General features: G+C 36.1%; 1 protein-coding gene across 1 annotated transcript in view; it reads right to left on the bottom strand.

The window, feature by feature from the left end:
* The window catches only part of PDZRN4 (PDZ domain containing ring finger 4), a 379,365-nt gene that overhangs the window by 353,578 nt on the left and 3,565 nt on the right, over positions 1–22,222 (bottom strand). Inside the window, exon 3 of the mRNA XM_046011115.1 lies at positions 20,530–20,637. Coding sequence (XP_045867071.1) covers positions 20,530–20,637 — 108 coding nt within the window. The remainder of the gene's footprint in view (positions 1–20,529; positions 20,638–22,222) is intronic.

Raw genomic sequence — 22,222 nt, 5'->3', positions numbered from 1 at the left:
GATAAGGAAGCACCTTCCTATAACCTGCTTCACTAAGCATTTCAAGACCTTCTAAAAATTTTATTTAACTTCAATTAATTAACATATAGCGTATTATTAGTTTTGGAGGTAGAGTTTAGTGATTCATCAGTTGCATACAACACCCAGTGCTTATTACATTATGTGCCGTCTTTATAATGCCCATCACCCAGGCACCCATCCCCTCACTCCCCTCCCCTCCAGCAACCCTCAGTTTGTTTCCTGGGGTTAAGAGTCTCTTCTGGTTTGTCTCCCTCTTTGTTTTCCTCTTATTTTATTTTTTCTTTCCTTCCCCTATGTTCATCGGCTTTGTTTATTAAATTCCACATGAGTGAAATCATATGGTATTTGTCTTCCTCTGCTTATTTCCCTTAGCATAACATGCTCTAGTTTCATCCATGTTGTTGCAAATGGCAAGATTTCATTCTTTTTTGAATGGCTGAATAATTTTCCATTGTGTGTATATACATATATACATATGTACACACACATCACACCTTTATGCATTCATCTCTCGATGGACATCTGGGATCATTCCATATTTTGGCTACTGTGGATATTGTTACTATAAGTATTGGAGTGCATGTACCCCTTTGCATTTTGGGATCTTTTAACAATGAAAGGTATTACAAATTCTAAATGCTGTAAGAAAAGACACAGTGATCACTGTACTTCCTTGATTCTTTTGTTAAGCAGTAAACTTTGTTAATATTATAATTAATCTGAATTTTACTTGCGGGTTTAAAGAGTTGTTAGAACTCTTAATGACATAGGCCTTCACTATACCTTAGTTCACGGTTACTATTCCTCCAAATAAACTGACCTATATTTTCTCACGAGACATAATTTAAGTGGATTATGATGAAACGGAACCTTATCAAGTTTAAGCTGTTGTTATTCATTGACATCCTTTAACTGCAATAATACATTTATTATATATAACGCTCAGCAGCATGTTCAGCACACAGTAAAGACTCCATAAATATCAGAGCTATTATTAGACTTTATAATCATTATTGTCCTCATTATGATGATGAATAAAAAGAGCCTTTGGTATATGATTTCTGTATGTGTTAAAATATATTTTATGAATTCTCTCTGTATTGGACAGTTATGTATTAGTTACAGTCAGATAATTTATTTGGTAGTTCATGATTCCACATTATAAAATATTTAATTATGTGAAATATTGCTATAGTATTCAGCATTTTTTTACTTTTATATGAAAATCATTTCTCAATTGTTTCCTTGCATAACAATTTCAGCCAACCAAATCTTTGGGCTCTAAGATTCTATTTTATCACGTGAATGCCTAGAAATCTACTTTTATCTTAGGGCTGCCTTAGTATGCCTCAGTGACCTAATTTTGAAGCAGTAGGATCTGGCATTACTAGAGCTCTAATTTGGATCCAAAGAAAAATTATTTCTCTCTAAGAGTAGATAATGCATTATAAAGTTCCAGGTTATAAAAAGAAATTACTAAGTGAAAGTTCAGGTAAGAAGAAAAACAGACTTTTTCTTTGATCATACTTATCTGTTGGAAAGAATTGTGCCTCTGAAAAAAATAGGACCCACACATTCAGTAAGGTGAAAGTCTTTGTAACACAGTGTATCTAGGCCACAAGTTTTTATTTAGGGATCATATTAATCTCTGTGACACTGTAACAAAGAACTGTGAAGAGATATATACAGGTAAGACTGGCCTTACAAAAAGAATAACATTAAAAATTGAGCATGCCGGGGCGCCTGGTGGCTCAGTGGATTAAGCCGCTGCCTTCGGCTCAGGTCATGATCTCAGGGTCCTGGGATCGAGCCCCGCATCAGGCTCTCTGCTCCACGGGGAGCCTGCTTCCTCCTCTCTCTCTGCCTGCCTCTGCCTACTTGTGATCTCTCTCTCTGTCAAATAAATAAATAAAATCTTTAAAAAAAAATATGATCAAGGGTGACAATGTCAAAAGAAACACAAAATCACTTTCCTCAAGAGATAACTGGGTAAAACAGAAAGAATATAATTGCTTTGTGAAAGATATATATTTCAAGGAAACTTGGAAATGCTATTTACATCCATTTAGTATGTATTTATTGCACACTCATCTATGTCAAGTACAGGGTTTTAACATGATGCTAGATTTGCTTAATCCTGATAGTCTTTTTTTTTTTTAAAGATTTTATTTATTTATTTGACAGAGAGAGATCACAAGTAGATAGGCAGACAGAGAGAGAGAGAGAGAGAGAGGGAAGCAGGCTCCCTGCTGAGCAGAGAGCCCGATGCGGGACTCGATCCCAGGACCCTGAGATCATGACCTGAGCCGAAGGCAGCGGCTTAACCCACTGAGCCACCCAGGCGCCCAATCCTGATAGTCTTATATGTATTAATCCATTCATCAAACAACTGAGTACCTACTCTGTGTCAGGCATGTGCTAGGTGTTCAAGGTACAGAGAAAGGTGGATTTTTGCATTCATCATGAAGTGAACAGAAAAGGATACTGAAGTGGAAAATAAACGTATAATCTTGTTTAACTTCATTAGGCATCAAGGAATTGTGCATACACCACTTCACTAGACGGCTTAAATTAAAAAAGACACACAATAGCAAGTCCTTGCAAGTATGTGGAATAACTGGAACCATCCATGGCACTGATGGTAAGCATGTAAATTGCTATAACCAATTTAGCAAAACTGTTTGGCATTTATTACTAAAGCTGAGCATGTACATATCCTAGGATTCTGCAATGTAAAAAATGTGCTCCTGTCATGTGTGTATATCAGAAATGCATGCACATGTTCACCAAAAGATACATGCAAGAATGTGCAGACTGTACTGTAATAACCCAGAATTAGCAGTTCCACTGGTAGTAAAATTGACAATTAAATTGTGGTGTAGTCATATAGTGAAATGTTACACAGCTATGAGAATGAGCAAACTACAGTTAGATGCAACAGTATCAGTGAGTTCTATCATCATAATGTTAAGAAAAAGAAGCCATACTTTAAAGAATACCTATGACCTGATTATATATATATATGCTAATCAAAAAGAGGCAATCTTGGAGGAAAGTAATGATGGAACGGGGGAATACTGGAGATTCTTGGGTGCTTATAATGATCTGTTTCTTAATCTGGATGCTGGCTACATGGATGGTTTCACTCTGATCCTTCATTACACTAGAAGTTGTGATCTGTCACTCTCCTATAAAAATTTACTTAAAAATAAGCACTAAACACCATTTTTGAATTAAGATAAACATGCTGTAGGAAAGTGAAGACAAAGGGAAACAGGAGAAGTATGATGAATAAAGTAACTAGACTGTTACTACCTTCTGGAAGTTTTCTATTTTATTTGCTATAGTCCCTCATTATCTGATATATGGACAACTGCGATGATCACCCGCTAGTCTCCCCGTCTCAAGTGCCTTTGCTATCAATTTATTTACATATTCCAGTGAATTCTTTTAATAATTTTTTTAACCATTGCTTTATACAAGTCATTCCCTTGCTCAGATATGATCACTGACTCCTCATTGCCTATACTCTAAAAACTAAACTCCTTAGCCAAACATACACTGCCTTCCATTACTATGATCAAAATCTGACTTCAACTGACTTATTATATACATTAGCTACATTGAATCATCCATATAACTCTTAATAATATGTAGGATCGAGAGATGGTTGAAGGCACAGATCCAAGAACTCTAACTCCGGACACCAGCACATTACTGAATAGCCCTGTGCCTCAGTTTTCTAATCAGTAAAATGGGGACACTACTAGTAGCTATAATACCAACCTCAGGGAGTTTTGTGGGGATGTGATGAGTTAACATCTGTGAGAGTGTGATTATACTGATATGTCCTGGTTATTATTTTTTCATTATATTAATCAGCAAAAGTAGCTGCCAAACAAGAGACAGTACTGCTTGTCACTTGGTTCAAGGCATTCTACCTAAATATGGAAGGTCCTTGTTCCATCTTATTTGTTATATTAATGAGAACACTTAAGTTTTACTCTCAACAAATATCAATTATCAAACATAATGTTATCAATTATAGTTACCATTTTTTAGATTATATCCTCATACCTTAGTCATCTTATAGATGAAAGTTTGTATCCTTTCATGAACCTCTCCCAATTTCCACCATGCCAAATCAATCTACAAATATCAGTTGTGTTTCTATACACAGTGAACCAACATAATGTATATGTTCCATGTCCACGAAAAACCCGACATCTACTAGAAATACAACAGCATGTATTCTATGAATTCCCAACCTTTTAAAACTTGCCTCAGAAAGTTCCAGCACAAGCTTAGTAAGTTGTTCCTTAAGCTTCCACAGAATGTCTCACAGCTGGGGCTACTGTTAATTATTCCAAGTCGCTCTCACCATGAAAACTTCAAAGAGTCTTCTGGCCACTCTCCAGTATTCTATGAAGCTTCTATCTTTTCACCAAACCATTTACAAGGCTTGGAAACATTGAAAACATCTTTCATCTTTCAGTTCCTCTGTGGTTAATCATGTTTTTGTTCAATTCCATGTTCATTCCAGTGCCATTTTCTGCAAATCTGCTTTGCAGTCAGGCATATGAATATAGTCAGCTTTACTGTGTTCTTCAAGTTTAATAATGAAAAGTCGTGTTAGGGTGCAGGCAAACACACATCTTCAGATCTAATGCAAGCATTTATATAAATTTAATTTGAAATACTGTGTTGTAGACTTGGGTTCTTTCTTATTTACAGGAAAGAAGAGTCTAGTGAAATACAATTGTTTCAGTCCATTATCACTAGTTCTTAGAGATTTTGAAACTTAAGTAGCAGTAACTCTTTCAACTTCTGACTGACCTTGTAATAAAGATGCAAAGAGAAGAATAGGCTGTTACAAGGACCACCTTCAGGGATATCCCACCTGGCACCTGGAAAACCCTTGCATCTAGACTATAATGCCTGAAATTCTGAGCTTAAGGTCTATCCATTTATTTATTCCATTATTCAAAGAAAATTAACAGAATGACTGCAGTGTGCCAGGCACAATGCTGAGAGCAGAAAGGGTGCTAGAGGTATTAAGTTCAAGAAAATCCTAAACCACTTTTTTAAGAAACTGTTTCATTTGTGAGAGGAGAAGAAAACAAAAGATAAATACATTGCAGAGCATATGAAAAATGTTATCAAATTGAGAGGTATAGAAATGCACTGACCGCAGAAATAATCCACAGATGGACAGACTGTGAAGGGCTTTGGGGAAGTGGAGGATTTTGGAGGCTATCAGAAACTTGCCAGCTATAGGAAAGATGTGGGTGAGGGGTGAGAACGCCAGGTTAAAAGAAGGAATAAGAAGCCGGGGGGGGGGGGGGGGGGGGGCGCTGTTCATGTGCCTAAGGTAGAGGGTCTAAAAGCAAAAACTAAAAAACAAAACAAAATTAAAGTAAACTAAAAGAAAAGGTTTTGAAGTTCCACTTAATGCCTAACAAATTTGGATTTTATCCTGTTGCCAATAGAATGCTAATGAAGGACCTTAAACGAAGCAGCAAAATAATGACAATGCTGACAGTAGCAGGCAGGCTGAGCTGGGAATGGTAGAGATAGGGTGAAGGGCAAGTTCACTCAAGCAGCCATTGTGCTCAAGATGAAAGTGCCAAAAGCTCGAGAATCATTAAGGCCTTACCTCCAGGTAAAGTTCAGATACCCGGCCCAGTGAGGCAAACTTTTATCATTCAAATGTCTATTGGTATAAGAGAATTTAAAGACATTCTTTTCAAAAGACAAACGCTGCAAAGAAATGAGACCATGAGAAAGAAGATGCCAGATGACCAAGGTGATTGAAGGGAAAAGGAGGGCAAAGGACAGTGACGTATGGCCATTTTGAAATTTTAGTTAAAATCCATTCTATCTTTAGGGTAAATACCCAGTAGTGCAATTGCTGGGTCATAGGGTAGTTCTATTTTCAACATTTTGAGGAACCTCCATGCTGTTTTCCAGAGTGGTTGCACCAGCTTGCATTCCCACCAACAGTGGAGGAGGGTTCCCCTTTCTCCACAAAAAAAAAAAAAAAAAAAAAAAAAAAAAAAAAAAAAAAAAATCCATTCTAGATCTCATTTTAAAATAAATCTCAGTAATGTTACAGGGAAGTTCTGGTTCAGGAAAGCAATGTAGAAAGATCCTAAACTCACCTCCCTCCCATGGACACATTGAAACGACGGATATATATGGAATAGTTTCCTCTGGGAAAAAAAAAACTACAATTGGCAGTGAACCCAGCACCTTGGGTAAAGGAAAGGAAAAGGACTCAAAGCAGATAGGAAATGATGAAAAACAATCTCATGGTAATCCCTACCTCCCATCCCAGTGCACTGACAACCTGTACACCAGAGGGAACTCAAAACCCAAGTTTCTTCCAGAGGAGTGAGGAGTCTGTACCCTACACTGGATACCCCAAATTTTAAGACTGGCACCTGAGAGACCAACCCCCTGAGCATCTGGCTTTGAAGAGCAGTGGGGCTTGCACCCATGACACCTGCAAAGCTATGGCAAACTGAGAAATGAATCTTAAAGGGGTCATGTGCAGACTCACACACTCCAGGACTCTACACAGAAGTAACCCTTTGGAAAGTGCCCAGACTTCATGAAAAAGAGACTTCTTTGCTAATTTTAATGTGTTGGTCTGAGGGGTAGGGGTGGGCAGGGATACTCCCTGGGATAGAGGCTGATGGGTCTCATCTTCTTGTTCCCACTCTGCCTCACTAAGGCCATCGACACCACATTTTTCTCTATCGGAGGATTGGTGGTGGGGGGTGGGGGTGGTGTGTGTGACATTTGTATGCTCTAACAGGCAGGTGTCATGTCCCACCCTGGCCCTCTACCTTGCTAAAGCTGGCAGGTGCCATATTTCTCTCTCTCTCTCTTTTTTTTTTTTTTTTTTTTTTTTTTTTTCAGATGATGCCAGCTTTGCACTCTCTCTCTGCCACATTCCTGAAGGGAATCTCCCACATACACCTGCTGCCCTGGTTCTTATGTTTTGTGACTCAGTTTCTGTGGATGCCAACTCCTGAATGCCTGGCTCTGGAGGCCAGAGCTGCTTCTATTCATGGGCCGCTTGGGACTATAACAATTGGCAAGGCAGTTCTTGGCAGATTACCACTCCCACTTCCAGGGCACTGCACAAACAGCTGATGACTGAAACACTCGCACAGTCTTTCTGAGAAAGGCTGTCTTGTCCTGGAGCTTTGGCCTTAGGAACAGGTTGAGAATTGGCACATATCTAGACTTTACGGAGGTGCTCTCGGGGAATATAGGCCAGGGGATGCCATATTTGCACTCTCCATTTGGCTCACGGCTGTCACCAGTATCCCCCAAAAAAGAATTTATACACTCACGTGGAGTCCTGATTTTTGCAACTGCCAGCAGAAAACACCTCTAGATCACCTGTTTCAGTGGCCAAGAAGATTTACACTTGTGGTACCACATGACTATATATATTTGCATAGTAAGAAGCTGCTGCCTATGGGCTTGGCTTCTATTCAGTCTGAATCTAGTTGTTGAGATCCTTCCCTTTGGGACACTGATGGGTCTTGGCACATACTCAACTACTAAGAGCTGTTAAAAATAAAACAGTCTACTTGGACCATCACAAAGATTCAAGAGACAGCCAAGAGCTAGGGCAAGGTTAAACAGTAAATTTCATCTCCTACACAAAGACAACTCTTCAAGACAGGGAGAGGAGGTTGTTTCAACTAACACATATACACCAACAAATAGAATCAAGGAAAATGAAACAGAGAATTATGTTCCCAATAAGGAATAAGATAAAATCTCAGGGAGGTTAAAAAAAAGAAAAAACAGGGAAAATTTATCTAATTAAGAGTTCAAAGTAATGGTCACAAAGATGTTCACCAAACTTGGGAAAAGAATGAACACAGGGAAACTTCAACAAAGAAAATGCTTTTCAAAAAAAAAAAAAAAAAAAAAAAGGTACCAAACAGAAGTCCCAGAGTGGAAGAATACCATTAATTGCACAGAAAAATCCTCAGAGGTTTTCAACAGTAGACTGGATGAAGAAGAAGAAGAAGAAGAAAGGATCAGTGAAGAGGTGATGGAACTCACCTAGTCAGAGCAGCAAAAAGGAAAAAAAAAAAATAAAGATAGCTTACTAGGCTTATAGGATAGTATCAAGTGTACCAACATTCATATTATAGGGGTCCCAGAAGGAAAAGAGAGAAAGAAAGGGGCAGATAATGTATTTGAAGAAATAATGGCTAGAAACATCCCTAACCTAGAGAAAAAAACAGACTTCTAGACCCAGGCAGTCCAGAGAGACCAAAAGAGACCTACACCAAGACATATTGTAATTACAATGTCAAAAGTTAAAGATAAAGACAGAATCTTGGGGCACCTGGCTGGTTCAGTCAGTTAAGTGTCCGGCTTTTAACCTCAGCTCAGGTCTTGATCTCAGGGTTGTGAGTTCAAGCCATGTGCTGGGTTCCTCACGGGGCATGGAGCCTACTTAAAAAAAAAAAAAATTACAAAATTTAAAAAGAGACTCTTAAAAGGAAACCTCCATAAAATGAGCAGATTTTTCAGCAAAAACACTGCAGGCCTGAGGGCAGTGGAACAATATATTTAAAGTGCTAAAAGAAAAAAGCCCTCCAACCAAAAACACATGACCCAGCAAAATTACCCTTCAGAATTGAAGGAAAAATTAGTTTTCCAGATAGGCAAAAATGAAAGGAGTTCATCATCACTAAACTGGTCTAACAAACATTAAAGGGATTTCTTTAAGCTGAAAACAAAGGATGCTAATTAGCAACAAGAAAACATATAAAAATATAAATCTCACTGGTAAAGGTAAAAATACATTAAATGTAGTGGATTAATCACTTATATAGCTAGTATAAAGATTAAAAGACAAAAGTAGTAAAAACATCCATAACTACTATAATTATTTAAGAAATACAGAGATAGCAAGACGAGGTATATGACATTAAAAATATAAAACATGGTGGGGGTGTTAAAATGTAGAGCTTTACAATGCATTTTTTTTTTTTTAGAAAATTTTATTTATTCATTTGACAAAAAGAGAGCACAAGTAGGCAGAGTGGCAGGCAGAGGGAGAGGGAAAAGCAGGCTCTCCCCTGAGCAGGTAGCCCAATGCAGGGCTCAATCCCAGGACCCTGGGATCGTGACCTGAGCTGAAGCAGTCCCTTAACTGACTGAGCCATCCAGGCTTTAAGGCATTTAAGCTTAAGTTATTATCAACTTGAAATAAACTGTTACAAATATAAGTTGTTATATATAAGCTTCATGGTAATAACAAAGCAAAAGCTTATAGAAGATACATAAAAGATAATAAGCATACCACTAAAAAAAGTCATCAAGCCACAAAAAGAAAAAGCAAGAGAGGAAGAAAGGAAGAGAAAAACTACAAAAACATCCAGAAAACAATGAACAAAATAGCATAAATATATACCTATCTATAATTACTTTGAATGTAAATAAATTCTCCAATCAAAAGACAAAGAATGGCTGAATGGATTAAAAACCAAACAAGACCTATTGAAATGCTACCTATAAGAGAGTCACTTCAGATGTAAGGACACACACAGACTGAAAGTGAGGGACCAGAAAAGATATTCCTTGCAAATGGAAACCAGACCAAACCCAAACTAAAAAGCTAATGTTGCTATACTCAGACAAAATGGACTTTAAAAGACTGAGATAAGAAGGTTCTTACATAATGATAAAGGGGTTAATACAAATAGAACATATAACATTTATAAATATTTATGCACCCAACGAAGGAGCATCTAAGTATTAGGTATATAAAGCAAATATTAACAGACCTAAAAAGAGAAATTGAAGGCCATACAATAATAATAGGGAACTATAATACCCAACTAACAGCAATTGATACATCATTGAGACAGTAAATCAATAAGAGAACATTGGCCTAAAATGACATATTAGACAAGACGGACTTAATAGATACATATAGAATGTTTCATCCAAGGGCAACCATACAAATTCTTCTCAAGTTCACATGAAACATTCTCTAGGATAGATCATGTATTAGATCACAAAATAAGTCTTAAAAAATTAGTAAGACTAAATTCATCAAGCATCTTTCTGACCAAAATTGTATGAAACTATAAATCAATTATAAGAAAAAAAAACGGAAAATTCAAAAATACGTAGAGATTAAGTAGCTTGCTACTGAACAACCAGTAGGTCAATGGAGAAATAAAAAAAATACATTGAGATAAATGAAAAAGTAAATAAACACATCAAAACTTATGAAATGCAGCAAAAACAGTTCTAAGATGGAAGTTCATAGGATAAATGTCTACTTCAAGAAACAAGAAAAATCTCAAACTTTACATCTCAAAGAACTAGAAAAAGAACAAACAAACCCCAAAGTTAGTAGACAGAAGGAAATAAAGATCAGAGCAGAAATAGATGAAATAGGAACCAAAAAGTCAAAAGAAAAGATCGATGAAACCAAGTGCTGATTCTTTAAGAAGATAAACAAAATTGACAAAACTTTAACGAGACTCACCAAGAAAACAAAGAGGGAGGACTCACATAAATAAAATCAGAAAGAGGAGACCTTACACAAGACACAAAAAATATACAAAAGATTACGAGACTACCATAAACAATTATATGCCAACAAATTGGATAACCTAAAAGAAATGGATAAATTCCTAAAAACATAAAATCTTACAAGACTGAATCATGAAGAAAAGGAATGATTGAATAAACCTATTACTAGTAAGGAGATTGAATCAGTGATCAAAAGCCTGCCAACAAACAAAAGTCCAGGACCACACAGTTTCACTGGTGAATTCTACCAAACATTCAGATAAGAATACCAATCCTTCTTAAACTCTGCCAAAAAACAGAAGACTAGGAAGCACTTTCAAATTCATTTTACACAGCCAGCATTATCCTGATACCAAAACCAAACAAGGGGACACACACACACAGACAATTATAGGCCAATATTTCTGATGAAAATAGATGCAAAAAATCCTTAACAAAATATTAGCAAACTGAATACAATACATTAAAAGAATCACACGCCATGATAAAACAGGATTTACTCTAGGAATGCAAAGATAGTTCAATAGTTACAAATCAAACAATGTGATAGACCACATTTATAAAATGAAGGTTAAAGGGGCGCCTGGGTGGCTCAGTGGGTTAAAGCCTCTGCCTTTGGCTCAGGTCATGATCCCAGGGTCCTGGGATTGAGCCCCACATCAGGCTCTCTGCTCAGTGGGGAGTCTGCTTCCTTTTCTCTCTGCCTGCCTCTCTGCCTACTTGTGATCTCTGTCAAATAAATAAATAAAATCTTTAAAAAAATAAAATAAAATGAAGGTTAAATAACATGATCATCTCAACAGATACAGAAAAAGCATTTGATAAAATTCAACATCCATTTATGATAAAAATCCAACAAAGTGGGTACAGAGAGAACATCCCTCAACAAATAAAGGTCATATATGACAACCCACAGCTTATATTACACTCAGTGATAAAAGCTGAAAGCTTTTCCTCTAAGCTCAGGAACAAGACAGAATACCCATTTTTGCCACTTTTATTCAACTTTTATTTTAGCATTGGAAGTCCTAGCCAGAGCAATTGGGCAAGAAGAAGAATTAAAGTCATCCAAATTAGAAAGAAAGAAGTACAACTGTCACTATTTTGCAGATGGCATATTATATATAGAAAATCCTTAAGACTCCATCAAAAAACTGTCAGAATTAACGAATGAATGCAGTAAAGTTGCAGGATATTAAATCAATATAGAGAAATCTGTTGCATTTCTATATACTAATAACAAACTGTGAAAAAAGAAATTAAGCAAATAATCCCACTTATAATTAAATCAAAAAAATAAAATATCTAGGAATAAACCTAGCCAAGGAAGCAGAATACCCATACACTGAAAACTACAAAACATTAATAAAAAAAAAATTGAAGATACAAATAAATGAAAGATATTCTGTGTCCATGAATTAGAAGAATATTGTTAAAGTGTCCACACTACACAAAGCAATCTGCAGATTCAATGCAATCTTTATCAAAATTCCAATGGCATTTTTCACAGAAATACAAAAATCACTCCTAAAATTTGTATGGAAAGACAAAAAACCCTGAACAGCCAAAGCAACATTGAAGAGAGGAACAAAGCTGACAGCATCACACTTCCTGATTTCAAAGTATATTACAAAGCTATAGTAATCAAAACAGTGTAGTACGGATATAAGAACAGACAAATAGGTCAATGGATCAGAAGAAAGAGCCCAGAAATAAACCTATGCATATACGGGCAATTAATTTAAGAGAAATGGTCCAAGAATATTCAATGGGGATAAAAAGCCTCTTCAATAAATTGTGTTGGGAGGGGCGCCTGGGTGGCTCAGTGGGTTAAAACCTCTGCCTTTGGCTCAGGTCATGATCCCAGGGTCCTGGGATCGAGCCCCGCATCGGGCTCTCTGCTCAGCAGGGAGCCTGCTTCCTCCTCTCTCTCTCTGCCTGCCTCTCTGCCTACTTGTGATCTATCTGTCAAGTAAATAAATAAAATCTTTAAAAAAAATAAAAATAAAAATAAATAAATGGTGTTGGGAAAACTGGACAGTCACATGCAAAAGAATGAAACCGGACCACTTTTTAAAATACCAAACACAAATATTAACTGAGAGTGGAGTAAAAGCTTGAACCTAAGACCTGAAACCATAATACTCCTAGAAGAAAACACAGTAATTCCATGAGTTTGATCTTGACAATAATTTTTTGGATTTGATAGCAAAAGCAATGGCAACAAAAGCAAAAATAAACAAGTGGAACTACAGCAAACCAACAAGCCTCTCTGCACAACAGAGGAAACCATCAGCAAAATGAGAAGGCAACCTATGGAATGGGAGAAAATACTGGCAAATCATAGATCTGTACGGGGTTAATATCCAAAACATATAAAGAACTCATACAACTCAATAACAACAACAAAAATAAACAACTAGGTTAAAAATGGGGAGGAGATCAGAATAGGCCTTTTTGATTTTCCGAAGATGACATACAAATGACCAGCAGGTACATGAAAAGATGCTCAAAATCACTAATCACCACAGAAATGCATATCCAAACTACAATGAGATCTCATCTCACACCTGCTAGAATGGCTATTACCAAAAAGATAAGAGATAACACAGGTTGCTGAGATTGTGGAGAAAGGGGAACCCTTGTGCACTGCTGGTGGGAATGTAAATTGGTGCTACAGGTACTATGGAAAACCGTATGGGGGTTCCTCAAAAAATTAAAAACAGATCGACTATATGACCCAGCAATTCCATTTCTGGGTATTCATCTGAAGAAAACAAAAATACTAAACTCAAAACATATATGCATATATGCAATCTTCATTGCAGCATTATTTACAATAGCTAAGATATAAAAAGAACCTGTCTCCATCAATGGATGAATGGGTAAAGAAATTGTAATACTCCTGTATATAACACATAGACACACACATACCGGGATATCGTTCAGCCATGAAAAAAATGAAATCTTGCCATTTGCAACAACATGAGGACAATGTGCTAAGTGAAATGAATAAGACAGAGCAAGACATATACTGTATAATTCTCAAAAACAAGCTCATAGATACAGAGGAAAGTTTGGTGGTGGCCAGAGATTGGATGAAATGGTTGAAGGGAGTTAAAAGGTACAAACTTCTAGTTATAAAATAAATAAATCATAGGGATGTAATGAACTGCATGGTAACTATAGTTAAAAATAGTGTATTGCATATTTGGAAGCTGCTAAGAGACCAGACCTCAAAAGTTCTCATAAGAGAAAAAAATTCTGTAGCCATATATGGTAATGATATCAAGTAGATTTACTGTAGTGGTCGTTTTGCAATATATACAAATATTGAATCATTATGTTGTACACCTGAAACTAATATAACATTGGATGGATGTGATATACTTTAATTTAAAAAATAATGTTATAGGTGCTCTGATGAGGTTTTCTGTAGTACAGAATGAGGAAAATGGGAACCACTGACAGACCTTCTGACAGGGACCCCATGTGCAGTGCGCAAACTGCAGTCATGTGTGGTGGTCCTGTTTCCTCACTCAGAAGCTTAGCACTCAAAAGAAAAAAAAATCAAACTCAAGTTCGTACCTTATAAATTTAAAATAGATAAAATAATGCTTAACACATTAAAGTCAACAAACAAAGCTTAATCTCATAAAGACATTTTCAGCCTTTTCCTGGTAAGTTAAAATAAAATGATACTTATTAATAATGGAAATTCAGTAGAATGGCAAAACGCTATGATCATCTAGATTGAAGATCTGAGGGACTAGCTATTTTTACTCTCATAGTTACAGGAAAGAAACTGAGAAGACTAAAGTTTGAAACATCTTTGCAAGATAACCTAGCATCAGTTCAAGGCCAAGACCCCAGTTCAAAAGCCCACACCTCTTCCTGAAACCACAATACTGACTTACATTCAGAGTCTATTACTTTACTAACCTGACATCATGATTTCTTAAAATGAATTGAACTACTCCAGGGAGAGCAGGAAAACTAGGATAAATCCACAGTGTCATTTCACTAAGATACGGTGGTGATGTTCATTTAAGTTTGCAACAACTGAAGGAACAGCTTCCCATGAAAGCCTGCTTTGCCTTGTACAGGCAGAAAATGGGACCTGTATGCCACATGATACTTGTAGGCAGAGAATGGTTCTTATTGCTCTTTATTTGCATAACACAGAGATGCCACCTGGCACATATTAGTCAATTAATAAATATTTGGCGAATGATTAAATCATAAGTGCATACTTAAGAAGTCTTGCATCCAAGTGTCCTTATAAATATGTGAAAATATAGGAGTTCAAACTTCCTACATTTACCCATCTAAATGCTGGTATCTATAGACATGGGAATGACTAAAATTTGAGGACAGTGACTTAAATTCTCCAAGAAAGAAAAACAGCCCTGCCCGCCTTGTCTCTGGGTTCTGGAGAACAAACTACTTACGTAAGCTGAGAAATACATCAGGCTTATGATAGTGGGTTCTAAGAATCTGCCTTCTGTCAGGCACTTTGTGTACACAGTAAATATAAATGGCCTAGAAACTGAAGTACAACCAGCTTTCTCAAGGTCACACATATTTCAAGGGACAGGACAGGAATTCCAGCCAGATTTCCTTGAGTCCAGGACTCATGCTCTTCCCACTGCACCACCATACTTTTAAAGATACGTTAAAATATACAATTATATAATGATAACTACATCCTATTAAAACTGCAGCAGTTTATGTAGCATTTAATCATGATGACAAATGCCTTACTTGCACTAACATGATTGTTTTACAATTACAATTAGTTACATGCACTGACATGACCGCTTTCAGTTCTTTCCTAATTCATTCAGATAATCAATCAATGTTATTGGGACAGCTAAAAAACACTTTAAAAATGTAGGATGATAATAATCTGTTATTGAAGAGTTCAGCAACATCTTCAAATTAAACAGCAATTTGTTAAAGTCCTAATTGCCCAACAGATTTACAAGTGACCTACAAAACTTGCAAATGCTTCCTAAGTGTACACAAATTAGCACAGCTGCTTTATGAGATAGTAAGGTACACCATGCCTCAAGCACACGCAGGGGTAGCATACTGTAGATCCGATTCAACAGCGTTCCTAAATGTTTAGCTCTGATCTGCATTTACATTTCCTGTGTTAACACCTATAAATGAACTGTGCCGAGACATGATAACCATCAAAGATTTTTACTTTAGCAGCACGGTGATGAAGAATGCTAAAGATACAGCACTCCAGAACTAAAAGCTCATGTGGCTGGCAGGTGGGAATAGTTAAGTTCTTGTTGAGACATTGCATTTGTAAAGTTCCTTCAGTCAGTACTACAGTCAGCACTTTGCAGAAAGTTCTACATTGACATTGTCCGATGTGGGAACTGTTTCTAAAGTAAGTGAAAATGCCCTGTATACTGCATGTCAGTATGAATTTCAGACTTAATAAATAGAAGACTTTAATATATAAACTACAGAAAACTGCTTTCTGCTCCAAACTGTTCTTCCCACAGACTTCACAGACCTCCACCCCTACTCCCTGGTCTCCAGAAGTTAGGAGAAGGGTGGACTTTCCTGTCTCCCAACCCTGGCTAGGATCTGGGGGGAAGGGTGGGAAGGAGAGTGGGAACAAAGAGCCATGAATGACTCTCCACACTTCTATTCACTTTCCCACTCTGGGGTTAAGGTTGTACTGCTTGCTATCAGCATCACAGGAATAAAACAGAGGAATAACTGCCAGCAGCAGCAGTGAACTTTGATCCTCAACTCCCACATACACCATGGGCATCTCAGCATGATGATAATCACAGTAACGTTACTGTCCTCTTCCAGGATGTTGCACAAGCCTCTGAAGGTATCAAGACTCTTCTGTGGTTCCTTTGAGTCTTGAAAGGATGTAAAACATCATGCAAAAGATGCTTTTATTTGGATGTATACTTTGGTGAATTCCTTGTCTGTGTGAACTTTTGCCATGTTTCAAAATACTTTTAACAATGCCTTCTGCCGGTGCGCCTGGGTGGCTCAGTGGGTTAAGCCTCTGCCTTCGGCTCAGGTCAAGATCTCAGGGTCCTAGGATCGAGCCCCGCATCAGGCTCTCTGCTCAGCAGGAAGCCTGCTTTCCCCTCTCTCTCTGTCTGCCCCTCTGCCTACTGTGATCCCTCTCTCTCTGTCAAATAAAAAAAAAATTAAAAAGAAAATAAATAAACAAAAAAACAATGCCTTCTGCCTTTTTAGTCTCCAGGGATACTCTGAACACCTAATACTGTAACTCCAATAACCAATGGATTTCTTTTCTGAATGTACACCAAAAATATTTTAACAAATATGGAGTATAAACATCTAGAAACTACTAAACATAATTTTGCTCAAACGGACTGACTCCGAAAATTAATTTTCTTTGTATTATGTGAAAACTATGACATGGACTTACACTACAACTATGAATTTTTTTTCTGTTATGATTCTTGAATTTTATCAGCTTCAGTGGAATTCAGACTATTTTAAAAATAATAATTTTAGGGGCACCTGGGTGGCTCAGTGGGTTAAGCCTCTGCCTTCGGCTCAGGTCATGTCTTAGGGTCCTGGGATTGAGTCCCACATTGGGCTCTCTGCTCAGCAAGGAGCCTGCTTCCTCCTCTCTCTCTCTCTCTATCTCTCTCTGCCTGCCTCTCTGCCTACTTGTGATCTCTCTCTGTCAAATAAATAAATAAAATCTTTTTAAAAAAATAATACCTTTAGAGTTGTTAGGTTTTGTTAAACTTTGGTAAATAAATCAAATTTTTTATTAGAATTCATAAAATCTCTTAAATTATCTACAGAACCAGACCTTTAATATATCTACTTTCTCCACCAAATGAATGATTTAAGAAAATTTTGTTATTTTATAAAAACAATTCATAAAACTGTTGTAATGTGTGCTTTCAGCAATTCACTAGACAAAATATTTTAAGTATATCTTTACCATAAGTGGAAAAAAAATTGTCTGTTTCTCTTGTTTATTCCAGTCACATATGACAGAACTCATAACATTTAGTAATGTGTCAGATTATGGCAATTAGCTCATATGGATAGTTTCATAATATATGAACTACTGTGTATTTTATACTGCTAACAAATATATTTGTTGCACAAGGTATAAACCAGCATAGCCATTGCAAATTCAAAAATTGAAAAAAGATCTCATTAAATTAGTTCAATAAACAAATCACTGAGCACAAAAAATGGAAACTAAATTACTCTATTTTAAAAATCTCTTTTGTCTCTGCACATTTTAATTTAATCATATATTTCATATTAGTTTCCTATTACTAAAAATATGTAAAGGTGACTGATACCGTAATGGCAGATGAGTTAAAATAACTGACAGGAATCAAGTATTTCTATACTAATTGTTAAACATAGGATTGTTAAACATATGTATGCACAAGAACAAGCAACCTACTTGTGTGTGTGTGTATATATATGGTCACACATATATTCACTTAAAAAGCAGATGGCATCACTGAACAACTGAATATGAGAGACTTCTAATAATATTCCTTTTTAAATATCTCATGCTATTTAACAGACAACATTCCAAAAATATGTATATCATCTAAGTAATTTTCTACTGCAAATGTGTTCACATGAATCCATTAGAGAAGTATAATAAAAATATGCCTATTACAATGCACCCTGGCATAAAAGATACACTGATAAATTTGTATCATTGAGGCAAATTTCAAGCTCATCATTAACTGTTAATATATGTACATCAAGGTAAAATAATAATACTGCAGCTAATTATAATTTATAGTTTAGTTTTACATGGTCAGTCTTCACTCTCTAAATGATTTAAATAAGATTATTTTGACATATATTAGTAACAGTATTAGCTAGCTGTCTAGATACACTTGATTTATCAACCACAGTTTTTGTCAAATTATCTCTTCACGTTAAAAAAATGCATTTTTAATAAAGTGCTAGATCACAATATAAAAACAAATTCTTCTTCTTCCTCTTTAATACAACAGTAATGAAGCATACACAACATTGCTGCCTAGCTCGGATAAACTGTTTTTTTTTTTTTTTAAGATTTTATTTATTTATTTGATAGAGAGAGAGACAGATCACAGGTAGGCAGGGAGGCAGACAGAGAGAGGAAGAAGCAGGCTCTCCGAGGAGCAGAGAGCCAGATGTGGGGCTCGATCCGGGATCATGACCTGAGCCGAAGGCAGAGGCTTTAACCCACTAAGCCACCCAGGCGCCCCCGGATAAACTATTTTTTAAATCCCCATTACATGTTTCTGTGTGTGCATATGTGTGTGTGTTAACTGAATATATATATTCAGTTCTGTCTGCCTTTCTAAGAGTATCAAAGGTAGGCATTCATTTTCCATTCAACTGGAAAGATCAAAATGCTTTAGAGATAAGGCAGAAAGTAATGAGGACAATTTTTTTTTGTTTAAATTACATGGCCCTTTAAGTCATATTGCACAAACACAAGTAGAAATAGAAAATTTCTGACTACACAAACTGCAGCATGTAAGTATTCTCACTGGGCAAATTGTCAAGACAAACTGGATAGCATCAGTGAAAGTAGGTCTGTACTTTCTTGGCTACACAACTAGGAGAAAATCTTAATACAAGAGACCTCTTCAGATAAAACCCAGTTTCTCAGCCAAAGGTCACCATCTCTCCCTTCCCCAAAGTCCGTAGTCAGCTAATTTCTTGATGTTAAGAGCTTTTTTTTCTGAAACAAAAACACTATTGGCTCTTCTGCATCCTTTACTCTTATCCAAGGTCAAATTATTCAAACTTCAACTCTTTTCTTTAGTTTTTATTTTTTAAAAGATTTTATTTGTCAGAGAGAGAGAGAGAGAGCACAAGCAGGGGAGTGTCAGGCAGAGGCAGAAGCAGGCTCCTTGCTAAGCAAGGAATTCAGTGAGGGACTTGATCCCAAGGACCCAAGGATCATGACCTGAGCTGAAGGCAGACGCTTAACAGTCTCAGTCACCTGTGTCCCAAAATTCAACTTTTTTTAATGCACAGAAAATGAATATCTAAAATTTTACTCCAAGTTTAATAGGAAAAAGCAATCTCCATCCAGCTATTTTATGTAGATATTCAGAAAGACGGCACTAGTTATTATACAATCTAGAATAAACAGAGTATTTCCAAGAATGGAGTCCAAGAAACCTTCCAAACTCTTACTTACACCTTTACTAATACACTGGAAATAATTCCACTGTTAAAAGTAATCTAATCATTTTCAGTAACACCAAATAATACTATTTCGACCAGTTAAAATTTCAAAAGCACTTTGGTGGTAAATAGCAGCGACCTAAAATTCCATTATCACAGTCCAAATTTTACTAATTTACATATATTTACATTGTCAACTCCCTCAACAACATAGCTACAGTGCACAATACAGAAAATGAGTTCCCACCACCAAGAAAAAAAAATCCTTTCTTCTTTCCTCATGGAAAAATACATGAACATGAAAAGCATATTAAACTAAGAAATGGTAAACTAAGAAAACCATATTAAATGAAGAAATTCCAAACTCTCCATGTAATATACTAATCCACAACTGCAAAGATAGTAATATTTCCTAATCAAAAATGTTCTTTAGCAGAGACTTATCATCTTTTGAAATGTAATACAAAATTAAACCCTTAATAATAACACAACTATCTTCATAGTTTATGGGAGAGTAATTTATAACACATTTGGGAACTTCTGGTGATGTATTCTTTTATCTTAAGATCTAGTAACTGATATAAATTGGATGCATACTCTAGACAGATATATTATACTCTGGTTAGATACATACTCTAATAAGTGCCACACCAAGGTAAAACAGTAAGTCTGGAAATTTAAAATGTCCAAATATTTCTTCCATGGCTCATAGTGGTGTTATAGTCTTACCTCAATGATTTTGTCGTGAATCTCCAGGCCATCTGCTCTGTCAGCAGGTCCATTTTCCAAAATTTTTGAAACATAAATTCCTTCTGCTGATGTTTCTTCCTTATTATTCTATCAAAAAAAAACATTAGCAAAAACAAACAAAAAAAATTAACAAAAACAAAACCATTAGCAGTAAGAAAATGTAGACAAAATTTTAGTTGGATAAAGGACAATTTAATAAATGTAACATTGCCAATCCTCCCTAAACATGCAACTCTCTCTCTTAGCTGGGGATTTGGCACTGAATTTTAACTTACTTAATACCAAATGGTCATTAATCAAGATGGCAGCTTTAATGAATGAGTTCAGCATCTCTGACAAGATTATCCATTCACTTCACGTTTTTGAGTATACATTAAAAAACTACGAGAAAAGGGTTTGTACAAGGTGATATTGACGGTCTTCAAAGTATTATTAAGCAGCTTACTTCTCAAGAGATGTAGCAATTAAAGAGGGTTATAAGGAAACAAAAAGCATATCCAGCCTCACCATATATCTGCCTGGAGATGTGGCCATAGTTTTGAAAATATAATTTAGCCTCAGGAGGTGTCAGACCTGGAAATAAAGCTCTGACTGTATTCACAGGGAGACTAGGAGCTTGCTCAAGTGTAAAATCCCAAAAGATCAACACTAACTGCAAGAGAACCCTTTCAAAGCTAATTGTTACACATTTCCAGGTGCAATGAGCCTAATGATTAGTTAAACCTCAACCATATAACCGATATAATATAAATAGGACACTTCGGCCACTCACAGGAAAACAATTATGTTGCAAAACCTATCTTGGTAAAAAGCCCAACATACCATAATAATAATTTTAAATGTCATTTTACTTCATGGCAGTTTAAGTAAAATTATTTCCCTTTAATTAGCCTTCCTTAACATGAATTTGAAGAGTCTCTTAAAAATGTCCAGTGTCATCTAAATGTCAAACACCTAAGTGGCATTTTATAAAAACATTCCTTAAGGGAAAAAAACAAAAACAAAAAAGATATGATGAAAAGACTTCTATCATTTCATTATAAATGGGGACTGTTCTAGAAACAGAAGCACAGCAGTCATTAGTTGCTAGGTTTTCAAAATACTAAACAGTAGAGGGGAAATATGTCATTGCCATCCTGACCTAAACATAGCATATGGCCAACAACTCTAACGCAGTTTCCTTGGGCCACATCTGCAAAGCAGGATGTGAGAATTTCATGTCAGTTTATTAAGAAAATTAAAGAACATGATTTTTTTTTTAAACTTTACCACCTTTTTCTAGTTATGGTGAAAATTAAGTTGATGTAGTATTTGAAGGATATAAAAGAACTCTGAGACTACCAGACTACTGTCTGGTTTAAGTTTATAACTCATGTGTTTTAAAAACAACTGGCAGCAATGTAGACAATATTATTCATTCAATTAAATAAAAGATTGGATTGGAGAGCCAACAGTATTTCAAATCAACTATCTTCTTTTAACCTGGCATTTCTTATATAACTGTGAAAACAATGATCCCTTATTTCAACTTATTTTAACTGTTCATTCCATCAATCAACATGCATTATAAACTGCCTGGTCTGTGTTCTGTGTTAGCCTCTGAAAACTGACAAGTCGACTTAGTAAGTAGAAGGTATAATCAGGCAATCCAGTTACCTAATATTATCAAGTA

Source organism: Meles meles, chromosome 7, assembly GCF_922984935.1.
Source record: "Meles meles chromosome 7, mMelMel3.1 paternal haplotype, whole genome shotgun sequence".
Taxonomy (NCBI): domain Eukaryota; kingdom Metazoa; phylum Chordata; class Mammalia; order Carnivora; family Mustelidae; genus Meles; species Meles meles.
The sequence above is the reverse complement of the archived record's forward strand: the minus strand, read 5'-3'. Positions and strand labels throughout refer to the sequence as shown.